The sequence below is a fragment of the Aspergillus udagawae genome (genome assembly GCF_001078395.1).
Source record: "Aspergillus udagawae IFM 46973 DNA, scaffold_8, whole genome shotgun sequence".
In the NCBI taxonomy this organism is placed as follows: Eukaryota; Fungi; Ascomycota; class Eurotiomycetes; order Eurotiales; family Aspergillaceae; genus Aspergillus; species Aspergillus udagawae.
Genome location: NW_025091271.1, coordinates 1694802 through 1714796, shown reverse-complemented (window position 1 = coordinate 1714796; position 19995 = coordinate 1694802). Strand labels below are relative to the sequence as shown.

The 19995-nt window shown below is 51.6% G+C and overlaps 7 protein-coding genes across 7 annotated transcripts; 3 read left to right on the top strand and 4 right to left on the bottom strand.

Moving 5' to 3' along the window:
• Positions 1-3651: 3651 nt before the first annotated feature.
• Positions 3652-6858, top strand: Aud_010071 (putative C2H2 finger domain protein; the record flags this gene model as incomplete). Its single annotated transcript, XM_043294914.1, has 2 exons — positions 3652-3886; positions 3959-6858. The coding sequence occupies 2 exons, from the start codon at positions 3652-3654 to the stop codon at positions 6856-6858; spliced, it is 3135 nt and encodes a 1044-aa protein (XP_043150849.1).
• Positions 6859-7735: 877 nt separating this feature from the next.
• Positions 7736-8371, top strand: Aud_010070 (putative cytokinesis EF-hand protein Cdc4; the record flags this gene model as incomplete). The annotated part of the gene is made up of 4 exons (XM_043294913.1): positions 7736-7922; positions 7990-8130; positions 8193-8285; positions 8343-8371. The coding sequence occupies 4 exons, from the start codon at positions 7736-7738 to the stop codon at positions 8369-8371; spliced, it is 450 nt and encodes a 149-aa protein (XP_043150848.1).
• Positions 8372-8554: 183 nt separating this feature from the next.
• On the bottom strand, positions 8555-9283 carry Aud_010069 (uncharacterized protein; the record flags this gene model as incomplete). The annotated part of the gene is made up of 1 exon (XM_043294912.1): positions 8555-9283. The coding sequence occupies one exon, from the start codon at positions 9281-9283 to the stop codon at positions 8555-8557; it is 729 nt and encodes a 242-aa protein (XP_043150847.1).
• Positions 9284-9542: 259 nt separating this feature from the next.
• Positions 9543-11792, bottom strand: Aud_010068 (M3 family metallopeptidase; the record flags this gene model as incomplete). The annotated part of the gene is made up of 3 exons (XM_043294911.1): positions 9543-9735; positions 9789-10429; positions 10476-11792. 3 exons carry the CDS (start codon positions 11790-11792, stop codon positions 9543-9545), a joined length of 2151 nt encoding a protein of 716 aa, XP_043150846.1.
• Positions 11793-13379: 1587 nt separating this feature from the next.
• Positions 13380-14454, top strand: Aud_010067 (HpcH/HpaI aldolase family protein; the record flags this gene model as incomplete). The annotated part of the gene is made up of 4 exons (XM_043294910.1): positions 13380-13570; positions 13648-13775; positions 13840-14048; positions 14107-14454. The coding sequence occupies 4 exons, from the start codon at positions 13380-13382 to the stop codon at positions 14452-14454; spliced, it is 876 nt and encodes a 291-aa protein (XP_043150845.1).
• A 762-nt stretch (positions 14455-15216) lies between these two features.
• On the bottom strand, positions 15217-16649 carry Aud_010066 (stearoyl-CoA 9-desaturase sdeA; the record flags this gene model as incomplete). The annotated part of the gene is made up of 2 exons (XM_043294909.1): positions 15217-16346; positions 16409-16649. 2 exons carry the CDS (start codon positions 16647-16649, stop codon positions 15217-15219), a joined length of 1371 nt encoding a protein of 456 aa, XP_043150844.1.
• Positions 16650-19519: 2870 nt separating this feature from the next.
• On the bottom strand, positions 19520-19960 carry Aud_010065 (uncharacterized protein; the record flags this gene model as incomplete). The annotated part of the gene is made up of 1 exon (XM_043294908.1): positions 19520-19960. The coding sequence occupies one exon, from the start codon at positions 19958-19960 to the stop codon at positions 19520-19522; it is 441 nt and encodes a 146-aa protein (XP_043150843.1).
• Between the last annotated feature and the right edge of the window lie 35 nt (positions 19961-19995).

Sequence of the window (19995 nt, the reverse complement as noted above, 5' to 3'; positions counted from 1 at the left end):
GGACGTTCAGAATCCACGCAACACGATGGATGAGCACTCCAGAACAACACAGAAAGGGGCGGCGTCACATGCCACCGTCCGGTCTGTAAGATTTTGATACCATAGCATTTAGCAACCTTAGAAATGGAACGGCATAGATGTGACCCCCGGAACAACCAACTCGTCCTCTCTGTTTTTGCTTTTTTTTCCCCCTTTCTGCCTTCTCTCATTGCTTTTTTCCTAAGCATGGCGTCATGTAGGTACGCTACTGCCGATATCGGCAGTTTAATTTCGGTGAAAGCAAGCCTACAGACCGATCGTTGCCCCGGTACGCCAGCCAACTGCATTACCCAGGTAGATCTGACATTATTATGGTAGACGCGGTACGCTTCTATTCTGTGGGTCTTGCTTGACTCGTTGGCAGATGATCTCCCTTGAGTCTCGACACGAACGTATAACAGGCAACTGCAGCCTTCCAGTAGAATGCCGGATCGGTTCACCGATGAGCTTACAGTGAAGGCAGCGTTGTCATTGCCTAGCCATTTGCAAGCCTACGTTCATTTCATGCCAGAGCGACGATCCTTGGTTCTGTAACAACCTTTCTATCTGGAACTCTGACCCTTGATCGCATTGTAGATCACCTTAGCAACTTGAGTCAGTCCTGGGGTACTCAGGCTTGGTCTCGATAGGAAGGAATAGCAATGGCAGTTTTTGTGCAGAAAGTAGGAGTACAGACCCGAGGCTCCGCTTGGCATCAAAGAGTGATTTGGTCGTGACCCTATATGTTCCTATATGGTGCCAGCAGCAGTACACTCAACTTGGAGCAAGGCTGTTAGACCACACTGGTTTAGACTCGAGTGCTGGATATTGTTAGGTCATTGTAGATCGTCTAAAACTGGTTATAATCCAATGATCGGCGTCAATCGTGGTGTGGCTTATTTAGAGCAACTAGGAGGATCCGATATATATTTCTCTATTTCGAGGAAGTTATGTAACGAACCTTCCCAAGTCGGTCACGCCATATCTGGTTCTTTAGACTTGAGCACTCCATACTCCGGCAACGGTTTACAGGAGTGAAATCTCTTCTCAATCCTGTCTGTCAGAGAACTGAGATGCACCTTCTGACCGTTGGATCGTCACCACAGTTGGTCCGCCACAGATATGGACAAAGCGCCTCGAATAACCCAGTCTAATCCCCATTCGTCCAAGGTCGTAGCCTCACAGGCAACTCGCCGAGTCCTTAGTCCGGTTGGGCTTTCATCGAGGTAAAGTCGGCTACGGGCAAAAAAATATCATTGACGGAGGAAGCGATGGGATGGTCTCGTGAGGGGCCGATGCTTGCAACGGCACAACCTGCGCGGAAATCTCCCTATCATCGACCTCAAACGCGGGTCTAGATTCTGAGCGTCTGGTAGCGGCATATTGATTTTCGCTCAGAAACATTATTGTGCATCCCCGGAATATGCATTGAGGAGTCGCCAAAATAAGATTCCCGGTACGCTGGTACAGCACCGGGGAGGTCCGTCGACGCCATAATGCAGAGATATCACGCCATGATCTGGATGTTAGGTGCTAGACTGGTGATGTATATGTCATGGCGCCTTTTCACACGTGGACAGTTCTCCCTTGTCTATCCCTATCGAATGACATCCACCGGCCCTATCATTTATCATTCCATTAATCAATAGTGACCTGACGTATTGATAGGTCTATCCAATTTGACTATTTCCGCGGCCCTGGTTCCTGGGTAAGGCTCATTATTTGGCTGCTTAATGGGACTGTCTGAATCACGAAGTCTTGTGATAACAAGGCTGATCGTATTAATCCCTGCCCAATTGCCCTTTCTGAGGTGGGCTTGCTTCATACTGCTTGATTCTTACTGGACAATGCGATCGGCCTCAGAGAAAGGGACCATCGGGGAATCTCTGCGCCCCAGGGGAAACAAGAAAGCCAGAAAATAGGAATAGCCGCGACAGTCGAGGTGGGAAGATCGTGCTAAAAGGAATCCCCCTCTAGAGCGAGTTAGATGGGCCTCGTGCGCGCCTGCTCGGATGGACATTGAGCCACAAGCCGTAAGTATGTTCTTATGTGGGTGTTCTACTCTAGTGGACGCAGATCTTCTCCGCATCGTTGTAACTGGAGACTGGAGATTGGAGAATGGAGATGACGGGAACAGCATCAAACACCGACCACGTAGACACCTGCAAGAGATCTCTGGGCTGCATCCAGTACAGCGCAGCGCAGCATTGGAGGCTTAATTGACGCAGTCGGCATCTGGTTCGCTCGGAAGTACTGCAATAATTCCACCCGCTCAACTATTCTCGATATTCTGGGGCTGGAGGAATGATGATGGTCTGATAAACGGGACTTTTGTTGACCTTTGTCAGTTAACCGCCGCTGCCGCAACTCATGCTTCACGACTCTCGCCTAATACTCCTATTATGCCATTGCCAGGCAGTGACACTCTACCCATCGTCTAGTATTTTCTGCTCCGTCATACTCCGTACGGACTGATTCCATTGGCGCCCGAAACTATGCGCCCGAGGAGATCCTATCCATCCCAAGATCGGAGACTAAGCTGGTGCCGTGGTCCATTTGTTGGATAATATCGACTGTCGAGGCAAGGATTATGACTCGATTGACTGGCTGCAAATTAATATCTATATGATTCTAGCTGGTTTCCGAACGTGTTCGATGCAGGACCGCAGGACCAATGATGGTCGGTAGAATGGCAGAGATGATCTCGCACAAAGCCACAAACCCTGCCACTAGAGTCTGGGGGTTAGTTGACCATGCTGTTCATAGCAGGGATTGACATCGGCCGTTGCTTTTTTCCTCAGTCGTGCTTGTAAATTTCATGTCAGAGTGTAGACTAAATACTCTTAAGTTTTGATGTGAAGACTTGAGGAGCTAGTCTACATGCGTGACAAGATAAAAAAAAGAAATACAGATGCTGATGCCCCACCTCGCGCTCAGGAAAAGCCAGAGTCAACAAACCAGCGCACTGATCTCGTTCCTCATTCAGACCAGCTGGATACCTAGAAGCTGGCTCTCAATAAGAAGACTCTTTCTCCCTCTCCCTTTGCCTTCAGAAATTGTGACTTTACACCGGCTCGGCTCTTCACTCTACAGCCAAAGTTCCTCTTCCCCTCCCGAGTCCGGGGTCCAACCACCGGCTAAATTGTCGCACCACCTTATCTTATAACTAGGACTCACGGTTTGGCTGCTGAGATCCTAGCAATCCTCTCCTTCTTTTACACTTGTCTAGCTTGAGTTTACCTTTTCTATCAACAAACCCTGCTCCGTTCACCAACTCTTCGGAACCCTTTTCCCCACGGGGTTCGGCCGGCCGCCTTTGTGAAAGTCCCCCCGCGCACAGGCCGTCCCGGCCAGATCTTTGTCACCTCCGACCTCCGTTCCGCCTCCCAACCCTTGTCATGGCTCACCTCAACCGACCATCTCCCTCACAGTGAGACCTTGTCGCCTGATCGTTTCCAAGGCTCGGGTCCTATGTCCGCAGTCTGATGGTCACACTCGGCACAGACGAGGTTACCGCGGGTCCACTACAGGGTATTGGATAAGCTCGACGACGCAAGATCAGGAACAAACCGCCAATACTGCGAGGACAAATTGTGCGCGTACTCCACGATTTGTCCGCATCTGTCACACGATATGACCTTCGCTGTTGGTACAGTCACCAGGTTGGAGCAGGAACTCGACTACAAGCGAAAAGAACCGGGCGATAAGGAAGCGGCCATGGAGACCGACGCCCTGCGAGCAGACGGTGCGTCGCGCAAACGCAAGAGGGCCCGGAAAGTGAACTCGGATCGGAAGTTTGAATGTACACATGAGGGCTGCGGCAAGAGCTATTCGCGTGCCGAGCATCTCTACCGCCACCAACTGAATCGTATGTTGGACGTTCTTCCAACCGCAAGCCCGTTTCGGTGGATGCGGATGACTGATCTATGACTTGCTCTAGACACTCCCAAGCAAATTTATCGATGCGACTTTCCGGACTGCTACCGGACCTTTGTACGACAAGATCTCTGCGTTCGGCACCGTGAACGGCACACGACACAAGGCTCTCAGCTTCAGAAACGGGACCATTTCGCGCAAGCGGCTTCGCAGAATAAGCAACAAGGCCAGTTTCCTGACAATGTGGCCGGTAATAGTGTTCCGCAGATGGGCAACACCCAGCAGCCGCCAATCTTGCCTGCGACTACCGTTGATTTGACGTCGGCACGCTCCGCAACCACCTTCCCTGAAGGCGGAGTGGAGACTCTGACACCTCAGTCGGTCAATGGCTCCAGCAAGCATATGTCAGTCTCATCGTCGGCGTCGATGTCGCTCGGCAGATCCCTCAACTACCAACCGTTGGCCGCTCAGCATGGTGTGGGGACACCAGACTCGACTGCATCAAGGTCTAACAGCTTGAGCAACCATAGCATTAATTCTCCTCCTGGCCAAGCAAATGCTCCCTTCAGCCCTTCAGACGTGCAAAAGTCAGCGTATGTGCCGCTCACCGGCCGCCACTCCATACATCTTTCGGGCAGCCCTAGTGATCGGACATGTCAACTAACCGGACTGCATCCCGTTTCTAGGACAAGACCTCAAGACGCTGCAGCATACTCCATGTCAACCGACGTCAACGGCTCTTCAGTAGTTCAGTCGTTGCCGTATGGTTCTCCTACAGGCCTGCAAATGCCTGTCGGTGGATTTGCCGACATTTCGATGAATACCGTGCCGCCCTCCACCCAGGCGTCGGTAGATAGAACAAGCAGCATTACTGGACTAGATGCCCTATCGGGGATGATTGCTTCGGCAGATCCCGCATTCGACCCGATGGCCTCTTGCGTCTATCCGATTTTTGGCGGCGAAACATACAACAACCGGTCCCCCTTTGCGATGGCTGATGACTTCACCGCGTGGCTATTCAATGAACCTGTTCCGGGATCGTCGTCCCTGGCCTATCCTCCTACGTCTTCGATGATGCCGAACTATCTGGATCCAACACAGCTGCAGAATCAGTTCCTCATCAGCGAGCCAGCGTTCGGCAGTTTCCTGAACAGCGTTCTTCCGCAACATCCAATGAGCGTTACCAGTATCTTAGATCCAGGTTCACCCCAGGCGATCATGTCGGAGGAGAAGCGACAGGAGTTGCTCCATCTCATGGCCACTCGATTCAACGAAGCCGCCTATTCAGCGGTGGCAAAACGCAAGGATGCTCTGATGGATGGAGACGTTGACGATGACAGCCATGTTCTGAGCTTGCGCATGATGCAGACATACATCGGTTCCTACTGGTACCACTTTCACTCGCAGCTCCCCATTCTGCACCAACCTACTTTTGTCGCGGATAAGGCGCCAAATCTACTTCTCTTGGCTGTCATGGCGATTGGAGCAGCCACCCTAGATAACATCCATGGACAAGAGGTGACTGAGACAGCTGCGGAATTGGCCAACTTCATAGGGTGGCATCTGCGATGGGAGATTTTCATGGACGCTGATTTCCGACCGCCCGCCAAGCTCTGGGTCTTCCAGGCTTTACTCCTGCTGGAGGTCTTTGAAAAGATGTATTCGACTCGCGCATTGCACGAGCGCGCGCATATTCATCACGACACTACCCTGACGCTGATGCGTCGTGGCAGCTCGTTGATCGGCCGCTCCGCCCTCGACTCACCCGCAAGCTTCAGGGATGACCGGCAGACGCGGTCCACAACAGGCTCTGCTTCGAATTCAGAATTCGCTGCTGACGATTCCTGGACACACTGGATCAAGGCGGAGGCCACCAGACGGGTTGCATTTGCGGCCTTTGTCCTGGACTCAACTCACGCCACTATGTTCGGGCATTCGGCGAAGATGGTGGCCCATGAGCTCCGGCTCCCGCTGCCCTGCGACGAAGCCTTGTGGTCCGCCACCAGTGCCGCCGAAGTTGCACGCGTTCAATCCAGCCTGCATGCAAACGGTGTGAAGCCCACCATGTTTCTCGACGGGCTCAAAAAGACGCTCAACGGACAGCGCGTTACCACGAATGCGTTCGGGCGCACTATCCTGATGGCTGGCCTGCTTAGTGTCAGCTGGCATATGAATCAGCGCGACCTCCAAGTCAGCTCGCTGGGCGTCCCACAGGCCCTCGGTGGCCGAGACAAATGGCGATCGGCCCTTTTGCGAGCATTTGATAATTGGCGACGTGATTTCGACGAGGCACTGGCTCAGGCTGGACCTCCTCCGTTCCCGTCTCAATTCCGGCGGCATTCTCTCGAAGACGAGGGCGTTTCCGAGTCCCGAGACGTCCTGCATGGACTGGCTCACATGGCCTCGCACGTCGACATTGTGGATTGTCAGATATTCGCCGGAGCGGGCCGACTTATGGGGCGATCGATCACTCCACGGGACTATAGCGCTGCCCGTGAGAAGATGACCGAGCGATGGGCCACCAAGGCCTCAGCGCGAGACGCGACGTTTTACGCCCTCAAGTTTCTCTCCGAATGTCTTTTGAATAACCGGAGTGTATCCGAAGAAAGCGGAACCTACTCCGGACGCGATGACTACCTGCTCAACCGGCCCTGGGTCATCTATGTTGCAGTGCTGGTTGTCTGGTGCTATGGATATGCGCTCGACGGGCCGATCGCATCGCCTCCGGCGCTGGAAACGGTAGCCGAACAGCGACACGATATGGAAGCCTTTCTCCGCCGGGTGGGCGGGGTGCGTGAGCCCAACGAGTTGGCGACAATGAAAGGTCGCAACCAGTGTCTCGGCTTGTTGATGATTTTGCAGGATGGCTTTGCGAACACCCGGTGGGAGCTGCTCTCGGAAGCGTCCAATCTGTTGCAAAGCTGCATCAATAAGTTGCGGAACGAGACGCGGCGGTCGAGTTGAAGACCTTTGACCTTGAGGCATTGTTCTTATCAACTTATGTTTTGGAGGACGGTCTGCCATGTTATGATTTGATTTATTGTTTGCATGATGTGATACCACGGGTTGGCGATTGTTTTTGTATACGGTTGATAGGGATATCTAGTACGGAGTACATATGAACTTTTCTCTACATGTATTCGACGTAACTCTTAACCAGTACATTCCGATTCCAGGCCTGCATGCATTTAGTGCCAGAAATAAGCTATGCCATCTCATCTGGATCGCTGGGGTCAATCATCCACCCTTGCTGGTTACCACAACAACGACCCGCATAAACACCGCCAAACCCACACCAGGCCAACTTCGAACCTTCACTCCTCCTCTTATGATAATCTTCTCCATCCATTATCTACGGTCATCTTCTACGTGTTCGTAAGGGTCTATCATTGTTTACCATCTTGACAATACATTTGATTGCAGCCATTGACTCTACTTTTCTTTGTTGCAGCATACCGAATCAACCCCTGAACCGACAACGTCAACCATGGTACGTCTGGAATCCTCCTCCACATCAGCACAGAACGAACATACGGAGGAATGTTGCATGTGGATAGCCTCACGAGGAGATCGGAAGTGAGACTGAAACTGCATGCAAATCTCCTGTTGCTGCTTTCTCCCTTGCGTCGCGTCGTCTTCTGTTGAATGTTTTCCCGTTGCGTTGTTGCCATTCTCGGATCGCCGCCGTCTCCCCTCATCTTCACGCCTGTACCAACCAGTCAGTGGTTCTGGTTCCCGTTCTGGTTCCGAACAACTGAATTTCCCTCCATCATTTCCTTCTTCATCCCCAACTCCTCACCCATCATCGCTGTCTATCTACTGGAAAAAATACTGGTTTAAAATGCCTCGCTCACCTGATTCTCACAACGACCAGGCTTCAACCAACTACAAGGAAGCGTTCTCGCTTTTCGACAAGCGCGGCACGGGAAAGGTATCGCTCGAGTCGCTTGGTGACCTGCTGCGCGCATGCGGCCAGAACCCTACCCTCGCGGAGATTGCGGATCTGGAGAAGAGTATCGGCGGCGACTGTAAGCTCAAGCTCTTTGTGACCCTGTTTCTGGCTTTGTGGTCTGGCAAGCTGACAAATACCGCTAGTTGATTTCGAATCGTTCCTGAAGGTACTGAACCGTCCAGGTGGATTCCGGGAGCCCGGCGAGCCCGAGGAATACTGTCGGGGATTCCAGGTGTTTGATAAGGATATGACTGGGTTTATTGGTGTGGGGCAGTTGCGTTACAGTATGTTGCTCTGCGTTGCACGTTCAGGTCTGGCTGTGGGATAGTGGTGCTGACCGATGCAGTTCTCACGAATCTGGGCGAGAAGATGTCGGACGAGGAGGTCGATGAGCTGCTGAAGGCCGTTGATACCAGCTCTGGCGAGATCAACTACACCGGTATATTTCCTGGTCTGTTGCCCTATGCTAATGGCGGACGCTAACTTGATATTGTAGAACTCGTCCGCACGATCCTGGCCAACTGAACGATTACGATACCCCCCTTGACGCTTCCACGATGGTTTTACGATGTGCGCTGCGCGTCCGTCCACGCAGTCGGTGACTTGACTTGTCGGCTCGGTTTTTAGCAATTAGTTTATATTCAGATAATATGAATTTTGTACTGTATCTTTCGTTCTGTAGACAAAGATGGACGCCCCGTAGGATCCCTATTGAGCAATCCACTCGCTCCACTCCCGATCCATCGCCCGCAGCTTCTCCTCATCGCCCATGATCTCCGTCTCCATCAACGCCCCTGGCAGTAGATATACAACCCGCGGCTCCTGATCCGGCCCCTCCCCTTCAACTACATCCTCGCCCTTCCCATTTGCAACAGGAAAATGCACCGCATCGAGGAAATACCCCACCACGACCCGACACCGCCCACACCGCAGAAACCGCCTCTTCTCGAACCCGTCTTCTCGACGGACCAGCGTTGCCTTGCGATCTGGTAGAGTTGTGGCTAGGAGGATGGTGTAGTGTTTCTGCTTCTGTTTCTGCTTGCGCCTTGTCCTCTCCTCCTGTCCTTCGCCTTCGCTTTCGCCTTCGCCTTCTGATTTTTCGGCTCGCTGGGTTTCGGTTTCGGGGGATGTGGTTGCGTCTGCGTCTGCGTCTGTATCTGCGTCTAGCTCGTCGTCGTCGTCGTCGTCAGCGCGCGGAAGAGGGAGAATCAGCGCGTTATCCTGCGCGGGGGCTTTTCGGCGGGGAAGCGTCGCGATTGTGCGCGTTGTGGCTAGGAGGAGGTGGTTGCAGAAGCGGCAGTGGTGGGTGTGGACTTTTAGGCGCTGCTGCTGCTGCTGCTCCTGCTGTTGTTCCTGTTCCTGTTGTTTGTGTTGGCCGTCTTGTTGTGGAGGCGAGGTGGAGCGGGATGGGGACGCGGAGGGGTTTGTAGTGGACATTTTTATTTTCTTTGGCAGGTGTGAGTGTAGGTGTGAGTCTTGTGGGTGGCTATCTTGGAGTTGAGAGAATTGAAGTACTGGGGAGAATTTAAGTGAAGTGGTGATGGAGCGAGTTGGGGTGGTGGTGTCTTATCGATAAGAGAGATAGCTAGCTACGCATCACTCTACGCCGGGACCGAGTTACAAATGGTAAATACAGGTATGAAGCCTAGCGAATTCTTTGATTCTGTTAAGCTTCTAATCTACTGTAGTAGATGAACTAAGCCAGGCCCAATTCCTTGTAAAAGGCGTCCGTCTTGGGCTCGCGGCCAAGGAAGTCGGTCAACGTCTTCATCTCGTCCTGGCTGCCGCCCTTCTCGAGGACGCCGTAGCGGTATCTGCGACCGGCGGCTGGGTTCATCGGGTCGTCCTTGAAGATGGCGTAGAACATGTCGGTCGAGTAGACTTGGGAGCTGCAGGCGATTAGATGATTGCGAGTAGTACTCAAAAGAGGAAGGAAGGTTACCTGAGATATCCGTAGTATCCGGCATCATAACCCCCAATCAAGTGACCAAAGGTTGCTTCGCCGTGGCCCCATTCGTCTCCCATACCTAGGACCTCCGGGCCGTCCTGTAGCGCGATCTGCTTACGCAGCTGGTTGTATGTGGCGGAGATGGGCAGCTTCTGGATCTGCTCGTGGCTCTCGGCTTCGTGCACCATCATGTCGAAGATGCCAAAGTGCAGCTGGCGGAGGTTGAACAGCGCGTCGTTCACATGCTTGGTCCGGATCAGGTTCTCGATGACTTCGTCGGGAATGCGCTCGGGCGGCTGGGACTTGCCGTTGGCCTGTTCTTGCCATGCGGCAAGATATTCAGGCGACAGGGTCGAGTAGTGCTTGCTCAGGGACTTTAGCTGGGACGGTGTCCAGCACCAGTTCTCCAGCATCTGACTGGGGGCTTCCACAAAGTCCCGGACGGTGCTGGTTCCGTGGAAGCGCGAATAGATCGTCTTGGAGACGAGGTCGTGGATCCCGTGTCCGAGCTCATGGAACAGGGTCACGACCTCGTCGTGCTTGAGGAGACTAGGTTTTTTGGCCGTGGGCTTGGTGAAGTTGCACACCAATGCAGTGGCGGGGTAGCGCCGCTTGCCGTCAGCGTCGATGAAGCCCTGCAATTGTTAGTCAAGGGATAATAACCTTATGTCATTCACATACCGGCTGGAGATTGAAGTTGGCCGCGTGGCCGTACTTGCCAGGACGGGGGAACAGGTCCAAGTAGAGGTAGCCCACGAACCCACTTCCCTCGCCCTCGTCATCCCAGACGCTGAAGACCTGGACATCTTCATGCCAGACGATATCGCTTCCCTTGCCGGAGGGTGCAACTTTTTCACGATCCTCGCCGGTAATCTCAACGAAGACAAGGCCAAACAGCTCTTCAAAGATCTTCAGCATGCCCTCGATGGTCGTTTGCAGGGGAAAGTACTCGGCGATCAGTTGCTGATCCAGCGAGTAATCCTTCTCAAGCATGAGGCGGTCGTAGAACCGGTGGTCCCACAGATAGTAGCGGCCATCAAAGGACTCGCCGCGAGACTCGAGATCCGCTTTCTTGAGATCCAACAAAGCCTTGATCTCCTTGTGTCCTCCTGCAGTCAGACGTGAGCGCAAGTCTCCCAGGAAATCGTCAACGGTCTTGGGAGTCTTGGCCATCTTGTCCTCAATGCGGAATGCCGCGTGGTTGGGGTATCCCAGCAAACGAGCAGCCTCGTCCCGCAGAATGATGGCCTCCCGGAACAGAGGCACGTTCTGGTTGCACTTGTTCTCGTTCTCGATCATCAGCCGTTTGCGAGTCTCCACATTCTTCGCATACTTCATGGTCGGGAACAGATCGGGATACTTGAAGGTCAGCCAGAGCTTGCCTTCATGCTCGCCCTCGCCCTTCTTCAAACCTGATAGAACGTCTTCCGGCACGCCGTCGAGCTCCTCGCGTGTGAACCAGATTCCGCCGTTCTCCTCGTTCAAGTGCTTCTGGAATTCAATGCTAATCTGGCTCAGACGCTTCTTGATCTCCTTGAAGCGATCCCGCTTCGGTCCGGCTGGAAGACCCAGCCCGTTGCGGATGTAATCCTTGTGTTCCTTCTCCAGCAATCTCCGGGACTCGGGGTCGAGGCTCTCATTCTTCTTCAGCACAGCATCGACGAGCTTGAATACATCTTCACGCATCACAGTCTCGATGAAGAACTCGTCCATCAATTCCTCTGCCTTGGATGACGCATCCCGGAGCTCCTGCTCCGTCGACACGGCCTGGTAGAAGCTCAAAATGTGGGATTCCAGCGCCATGGTATTCTCATCTTGGGCCAGCGGCTTCAGCACGGAGTTGAAAGTTGCCGATTCGGGTTTGACATTCGCAACGACATCATCCTGCACTTTGCGGGATGTCTCAATGAGGCGCTTGGCGTCGTCGACGATGGACTGAGCAGTCGCGGTAAAGACGGGCGGTGCCTGCGGAGGCCGACGCAGATGTTCGGGAGCCATGCTGGCGGTGGTGAGAGACTTGCGAAGATCGGTCAATGCGGAATTGTAAACGGTGGTAGTGGTAGGTAATCGAGAGCCGCGAAGCTGGCTCAAGACCGATGAGAGTCTGAAAGTGGGGGAGGTGAGGCGGAGAGGGGGAGCCACGGTGACGAGGAGGACGTGCAGATATAGAGCGCGAGAGAAGAGTGGACTAATGGTGACGGTAGAGAGGGGCAAATCGCTAGGACAAGGCGGGGTAGACCTCTAATTTGAGTAGTAGATTATTATTAGTCAAATGGCGTAACGATATACACGATTTCAAGAGACGATAATTAAAGCTTTCTTTCCGATGGAGTGGTCTCTAACTCCGTACTCCTAGCTGACAGTTTCTTACTTGATTGGGTTTAGTATTCCTATTTAGGTGTAGTATCATCATGCTGTATACTCCATATAATCTCCTTTACGCCATAGCAGACTCTACAATGACCTAGTACTACCTTAAAATATCATCTTCTACTCTTTCCCAGCTGCTTAATTATTAACCGGTAAGGTATTTCTACTATTAGCCAATCTACCTCATACTCTGCTTTACTTTGTTACGGGTAGAGTGCTGGGCTGCAATTCTCCACTTGGGCAACAGACCACTGTGGTTTGTCAAATCATGTGATCAATCAAGCTTAGGTAGCCACCATATATAAACCTCTCATGATAATAGTCCACTATGGAGTACTCTGTAGCTCTACCTCTCTCCCCTTTCTTGGGCGCACCCCGGGTCTAGTCTATGCGGCGAGCGTATACTCTCTGTTGTGTATGTCATGTGACCTAATAGGGAGTAACCCACCACATCTTTGATCACTTCTACAGATGCCTTGCCTAGCCCGTAACGAAAGTACGTTTTGGTTACCAAGATAACAGAGAGGTATTACTATATTTACATAGCCTAGGTTACAGAAAATAACCTTCTCATGAGAACAGCAATCGAATGAGATTGTGGGACCGTGGACAGAACAGGCAGCCAATGAAAGGCACGACTTGCTATGTCTTGGCAAGGAATTATGGTAACAAGGTGTTTCTTGGCACGTCTTACATGCAAAGTAAACCCTTGCACTCATTCCTTTTCTCTTCCGAGTACTTCAGTGTAGGATGACGAGCTGGGTATAGGGTCTTTATAACCCAGAGTCTGACATAACCTAGGAAGGACCTAATACTATGTTATCTCAGGCATTTTGTGGTTCAAGGTTAAATTAGGTTGACAGATTCATTTGCTTAATCCGGACATATAGCAGTCATCGCTTGTTACATCAGACAACATAGCTTCCGCTTCCAGACAGTGGGACACTGTCGTTAAAGTTACATACCACTGCGGAGCTAAGGTATAGCACAGGATATCACGTCTTGTGTACCAAGGGGTAGATATGATTAGAGGCCAAGTCTAGAGACGGTGCTTATTGGGGATGTCCAGCCTTGACTGGCTAAACATGTTTAATCATCTAATGACGCATATAACCCTTTTTCCCATCCGCCCCGTGAAGCAGAAATAAAGTCGTCTGTCAAGATCACAGGCGAATATTTCCACATTATCTCGCATAGCCCCGCAGTCTAAGTAATATGGAGGACTACCGCGCGGCTTCGCTCTTCCAACCTTCCAATCTGGCCAAGGCCCTGGCGGACACTATGGACCCGTCGTCCGGGAGACCTACCCATTTAATGGGCACCTTTGTCTCTATTCCGCACACCATCTCAGCTCGCACGCTGGCAGTCCTAGGGTACGACTGTGTTATGATCGACGCACAGCATACGTTAGTCCCCCACTCGTACTGAATGGACCGCATGTTGGTTCAGGGTCTAACTGCTATGGACTGTATCGGTGGTGCAGACCGATCGACGCCGAGAACCTCGTTCGGCTGATCCAAACCGTCAGCCTCTCTAGTAAGGGAAGGACCGTCCCGATCTGTCGGGTGCCGTCTGCACAATCGCATCTCCTGACTTATGCCCTTGACGCGGGTAAGTCTGGTTTCGAACTATCAGTTTTAGACCTTAACCGCTCACGTACCTGGTGTTTGAACAGGAGCTGGCGGCATAATCTTCCCACACATTGATACACCCGAGCAAGCCGCTGAAGCCGTCAGCAAGTGTCGGTATGCTTACTCAAACGGTGACCGGTCCCTGGCTCCAGCAGTGTTAGTCCCTGGAGTTACAGATGGGGCGCCACCAGGGTCCTCCCATGAGCGTGTAGCGGACGATAACATCGCAGTGATCATTCAGATCGAGAGCCCGGTAAGTTCACTTTTCAGATTTACTAGACTTGCGATGAGCTGACGACAGGACGTCTCAGCTTGCCCTTGATAATGCGGACGCCATAGCTGCAGTCCCTGGTGTCAACGCCCTAATGCTAGGAGCTGGCGATCTTCGGGTTGCCATGCGCTGTCCTCCGCGCCAGGTGGGCGACCCTGAAGATCCAAAGATATTGGACGCAATAGAGCGGTTGGTGAATGTGTCGAGACGGCATCAGAAGCCTTTGGCTGTGGTCACATTCAAGTTGTCTGGGAAAGCGAAAACTTGGCTCAACGACTTTCAGCTATTGATAATAACATCGGATTACTGGAGCCTGGTGAAGGGACATAAGGAGGATTTAGCTTGTATGAGGCGGACATTGGCTGAGATACAAGGGTTAAAAAACTGACCGCTCAGGCTGCAGGCCTCGAGTGAGGTCCGCTAGCAAAAATGTCAAGATGACAGACAATGTCTGACACAACGTGGATAGACTCCTTAAACTTTCGGGCCCTCTGACTACCGCGGAAGTCCCCATATCCGTGCAACTACGAAAAAGACGAGGATATGGACGATATTCAGACGCTATGGTGTGCTGCTGTAGCAGCTAAAGTAGTATGCTGTTGCTTAGCTCGGCTGCAGCAGACTAACCAAGATGAGATAGTGCATCCCCTCATTTCAGTGTTTCACGGAGCTTCGTCCCAGAATTGTTCCTTGGTTTATTGATTTTGTCGTAAATCTCCTACCGATCATTGAATCCCGATGCTAGCCATTTTGATGTTCAATCAAAATAGAAGCTTTCGTGGTAGGTTTACTCTACAGCTCTGAACTGATCTGGTCCATGGTTTACTCTTTTTTAATGGGAAGAAACGTATTTGTATCATGTCTTTTAACAGTCGTTTCAAACAGGTCTGTGTATCTCGCATTTTATAATGACTTCAGACGAACAGCTAATCGTTCGACGGATCCATGAATGTGCCGAAGCATGTGACGAGCAACCCAACTCCAGCAACTCCAAACGTACAGGAAGGAAAATTTTTCAGAACGCCCACAATGTGCTAGACTTTGAACATCACGATGTGAGATGAGAGAACAGGGGAGAATACGCTCGAAACTCAGCGGCAGTCATAAAATAAATACAGGAGGAAAATGAGATATAGTGGTAAGGAAATGTTCATGCCGCGTCAGCGGTGGGAATGGGCTCGGGGATCTTGGTGACCTGCTGACCAGCGCGGATAATGCGCTGACCAGACTCGTCGCGGACATATTCGCTGCTCTCTTTCTGAGCACGCTTCCAGATCTCCACTTCACAGCCGCCGCGGATAACGCCGACACGCATGGTAGACAGCAGGTTGTGGGCGGCATTCGAGTGGTAGTAGACGCCACCGTTGAACATGGCAGTAGCATCCTTGCCAATACCGGAGTTGATCATAGCCTTGCCACCAGGGTGGTCCTTGATGAAATCGGTCACATCGTGGACAACACCAGCGATAGCGATCAGTCCGCGGCCGTTCTTGGCCTGCTCAACATAGTCATCCCACTCCATGACGGGAAGCTGGTCAAGAGGGACACCCCAATCCAACTTGGCACGCTTCTGGTCGATCTTCTTCTGGAGCTGCTGAATACGACCCTTTTCAATTTCGTTGGCACGGAACTGCTTCAGATCATAGGCCAGACCAAGCTGCTTCCAAATCCAGATGCTCCACTTGGTAGGATCATACTGGTGCCACTCAATGGCGTTGCGGTAGTCCGAGGGGAATTCGTGGTGGAAGTTGTGGTAACCCTCGCCAAGGGTGACCAGAGCGGTGATAACGTGATCCCTAGGGGAGTTGCGGTCGTCGAAGGGCTGATCGCCGAGCCAGTGGGCCAGAGAGTTGACGCAGAAAGTGGCTTGCTGAACGAAGAAGATACGCAGAATACCGGCATAGATGAAACCGCCCCACCAGTCACCCCAGCCGAGACCGGCCACGAGCATGGGCACGACAAGCCCCATCGCCAGGACCACCTTCAGGTAGTTGCGGTGTTGCCACACGACGACGGGGTCTTCGTTCAAATCTGTGATGTCGGTACGGCCGATACGCTTGGGGTTCTGCTTCATAACCATCCAGCCGAGGTGCGAGTAAAGGAGACCCTTGCGGACAGAGTAGGGGTCCTTGTCGGTGTCGGTATAACGGTGGTGAGCGCGGTGGTCCCGAGCCCACCAGCGAATGGAGCCTTCTACTGCACCACCACCAACGGCTGCGAGCCAGATACGGAGAGGCAGACGAGCAGAGTAGGAACAGTGAGCCCAAAGACGATGGTATCCTGCACATCAGGCATTAGTATTGCTAGGGATTCCCAGGACATAAGAGTCTGTGGCAACTAACCTGCTGTGATACCGAGACCAGTGAAGAAGTAGTAGATAACGGCCCAGACGGCAGTCTTGAGCTGCAGAGGCACCCAGAAAGCCTGGATGCACCCGTACACGGGGATACCAATGATGAGGACGACGTTCAACCAGTTGACATGCTTGTACCAGTTCTGACGAGTGATGGCCGTGTCGGCAATATGGACCTTCTTGGGGTCACCAGCCCGCGGGCGAGAAGCGTCTGCAGGCTTCGCAGACATGTTGCCGACCTTTTTGCGCTTCTCTTCAAGTCCTCTAATTTCGGGTCGGATGTGTATGTGCGAGGAAAGAACGTCCGCACTTAATGGTTGCCAAACCGAAGGGGCTATGGCAGGTTGATGGGGGAGCAAGGCTCTTAAAAAGAAGACGCGGGAACGAAGGAATTAAAAAGGCAAAGAAGACTGAAGGTGGGGAAGAAAAGAAGCGTGAAGGCGAAAAAAAGTAGTGAGCAGTCGGAAAAGACTGGCAAAGGAGAACTTGACCGTTCAACTACATTCACCCCAGGGTCCACAAGCTGATGATGGTTGGGGCAACGAACGGATTAGACTCGGACAATGCAGGGCGGAGAGATGCTGCTATGATGAAAGAAGACGGGATGGGGATGGACGGAGAAGGATAACAGGTGGACTGATAATCATCAGATGCCTGTGATCATGAGGTTCCGAGGTCAAACGGAGGACAACCTCATTATCAAACTACAGCTTCTGTCAATTTGGATGCCTCCAACTGTCAAATCTGCAACCGACCATACAAAGCCTGGATATAGAACGATGACCGCTATCTGGGCCATAAGCTTGTTGGGCGGGCGATCTGATGGCGAATCGACGGCTAGAATCTTCCGCTTTCGGACTAGGGGCTATCAAATCCGCCAATAAGAGTAGATTCGCCTTCTGTTGAATCCCCAACACTTTTTCTAAGGTCCAAGGTACCCGTACCGAGTGCCCTTGCAGGCTACCTACATAAACATTTCTTACAACAAATGTGGCTGAAGATCCCTTTTTGGCCACTCGCTGTCTGTGGCGGCTGCTTATTCCGATCAAATAGAGAAGATAGTGAGTCGATTTCCGTATCCCACCTATCTCACGGCTCATTCTCCGCGATACATCTGAAAGATGGTCAGGACTTCATGCTGCACTTTTATTCAACTCTTTCTAAGGCCAGAAAAGTACCAAGAGTAAAAATCCTAGGAATTTCACATCACTGCTGGGAGGCATTTATAGTTGTTCGGGAATACATTGCCAAGACCTTTGTGCCTCAGGCAGGAAGTGGCTCCCGAGCAATTAACTTTCATGAGATCATAAATACGCAGAAATGATAAAATACTACTCTGTACTTTAATGCTTGTTATATTTATAGACTGCTAGAATAATGGCTGCGCCAATGGTCCTGCAGCGCTTTATCTGAGTCATGGCTCAATGGATCTTTAGTTGCTATATGTGATGTGCGTGCATTTGTCCACCCCTTAACTGCAAAGGGCCATTTGTCGACCGAGGTACCAACAGCCACACAAAGAAGTAGTTGCGAAGTCTGACGGGAGGATGGGTGTGTATGAGCTTCTTTAGGCGAATTTGCCTCATCTCTAGGGTGCCTGGCCATAGACTTCTACGACCGCATGAGAAATTAGCCACCTGGAACGGTCAGCAAGACGCACGACTCATCACTCATATCGTCACTTCTACGTTCTCGTATCCTATAGAGCGAGTGCGGCTCTCGAATCAGCCGAAGTTTGCAGGGTACGTGGTAAGTCTGTGAGTAATGAGCGCTTATAGAATGTATCCAATACTTAAACCTGAGACCCACCGATTTGCTCCGTCGCTTTCCCTTATACCACAAGGTTGGCGGAGATGATCGGATTCTGTCTGGCTAGCCATGTGAACTCCTAGATTCGAATGCTTCATGCATTGAGGCATCGTATTGCTCCTTATCCTTGACTCTGTGTTTAATAAACTGAAAGGCATTGAATGTCCAGTAAGGCATAGTGATTTGCCAGAAAGCTGGTCCCTCGTGAGCTTTAGAGAACCTCGGTTGAATATGGTCGTCAAATACCCTGAAAAATGCCGTGGGACTACTCAGGGCTAGACAGAACCAAACCGTCCCTCTCCCCCATCCCTCATGCAAGGTGGGGTGGAGGCGGAATGGCAGCTTGATCTTCATTTTCTCCTCTGAGAGAGCTCCATGGACTCTCCGTGAAGAATTTGGTAGTCATCCATGCTGATCAAATCAATAGCCTGGTTCGTCAATCGGTATGGTGGTTGAATCATTTCCACCAGATGAGAGCATGTCCACTCCGGATCGATAAGGCACTGGATGTTCTAACCATCGTCGACAAAGATGTTGGACTAGTTGAGATCAGTGAGGTTAAGAAAGAATGAGCCTCGAAGGACATCTCGGCAAAAACAAAGCAAGGCCAGATATTAGGCTGGTGACGAAGTCGACTTTCTTGAAATGCGAGGATATCATTGACATAAGAGTAGACAGCTGTGTGGGTAATATTTTCGGGTATGTCCATTGGAATATGTTCATTTTCGAATTGTTGGATTTCAGGGCCTGTTACTCAAAATCAGGAACCTATTCTCGTCGAAACGAAGGAACCAATCTTTGGCAGAGGAGTAAGTGCCAAAGCTATCATGATGCGGGGGATGCTATGGAAAAGGCTCTTGCGCAGCTTGAGTGGCCTTCCATGTTCCAGGACGCACTTTGGCCTCGATGGTGTGATATTTTCAATCAAATGATACGGTGTGTCCAGCGCGACCTTATCTTTGGTTTGATGTTTAAGGTATTGAGATGGTGTGGGATAGCCTAGCCAATCTAACAGTCGACGGCGCAAGCCTTGAACAGTCCAGGCTATAAAGGCAGGTTGTCGAGAAGCGTGAACTAGGGGATGTAAGCAATCGTTCTTCTTCAAATATACGTAAAATTGGTACACTGTTTGACCAGTGGATAGCCCAGACCCATAAAGACGTGGAATAGGAACAGACGGACATTTTTCTTGGGGCCATGCGTAGGTTCCTGCTTCACAACGAACCTGTCTCGTCCGTATTACTTGGGCGGCAGTTCTCGCCAATTCGGTAAGTCAAGGGAAATCGGATCATCAACTGTCTCCAAGCATCTTGTCCTTGGTCACCAACATCAATTCGAATACAAACAGTGAAGCCTCCGCATGTGTCCAGTCCTCCACATCATCAACATGGTAGATGTCTGCAGAAGCGAGACCGAGATGGTGGGCCGCAATTGTCCGATCAGTCCGCGACTCCAGTACAAGTGGGCAAAAATTGAGTCCCTTAATCCCAATAGCCCAGCCGGTGGAGGATATGGGCATCTTCTTCCTTTGCAGCTTCGTATGTGATCTCGCCTCGAAGCAAGCGAAGAGGTTTTCGTGCGGCAGGAGAATCATGACCCTGAGACATCCCTTCAAATCGGGCACTGTCAGTTCCTCTGACGGACGACAGAAATTGAGGCCGCACCAATTCAGCCAACGACTCGGTTGAATCTCAACCCTGTCCATCAGAATAGGAGGCGTGGCAGATGCCATGTCGGGAGAATGATCATCCTTTTCGAGTTGTCACT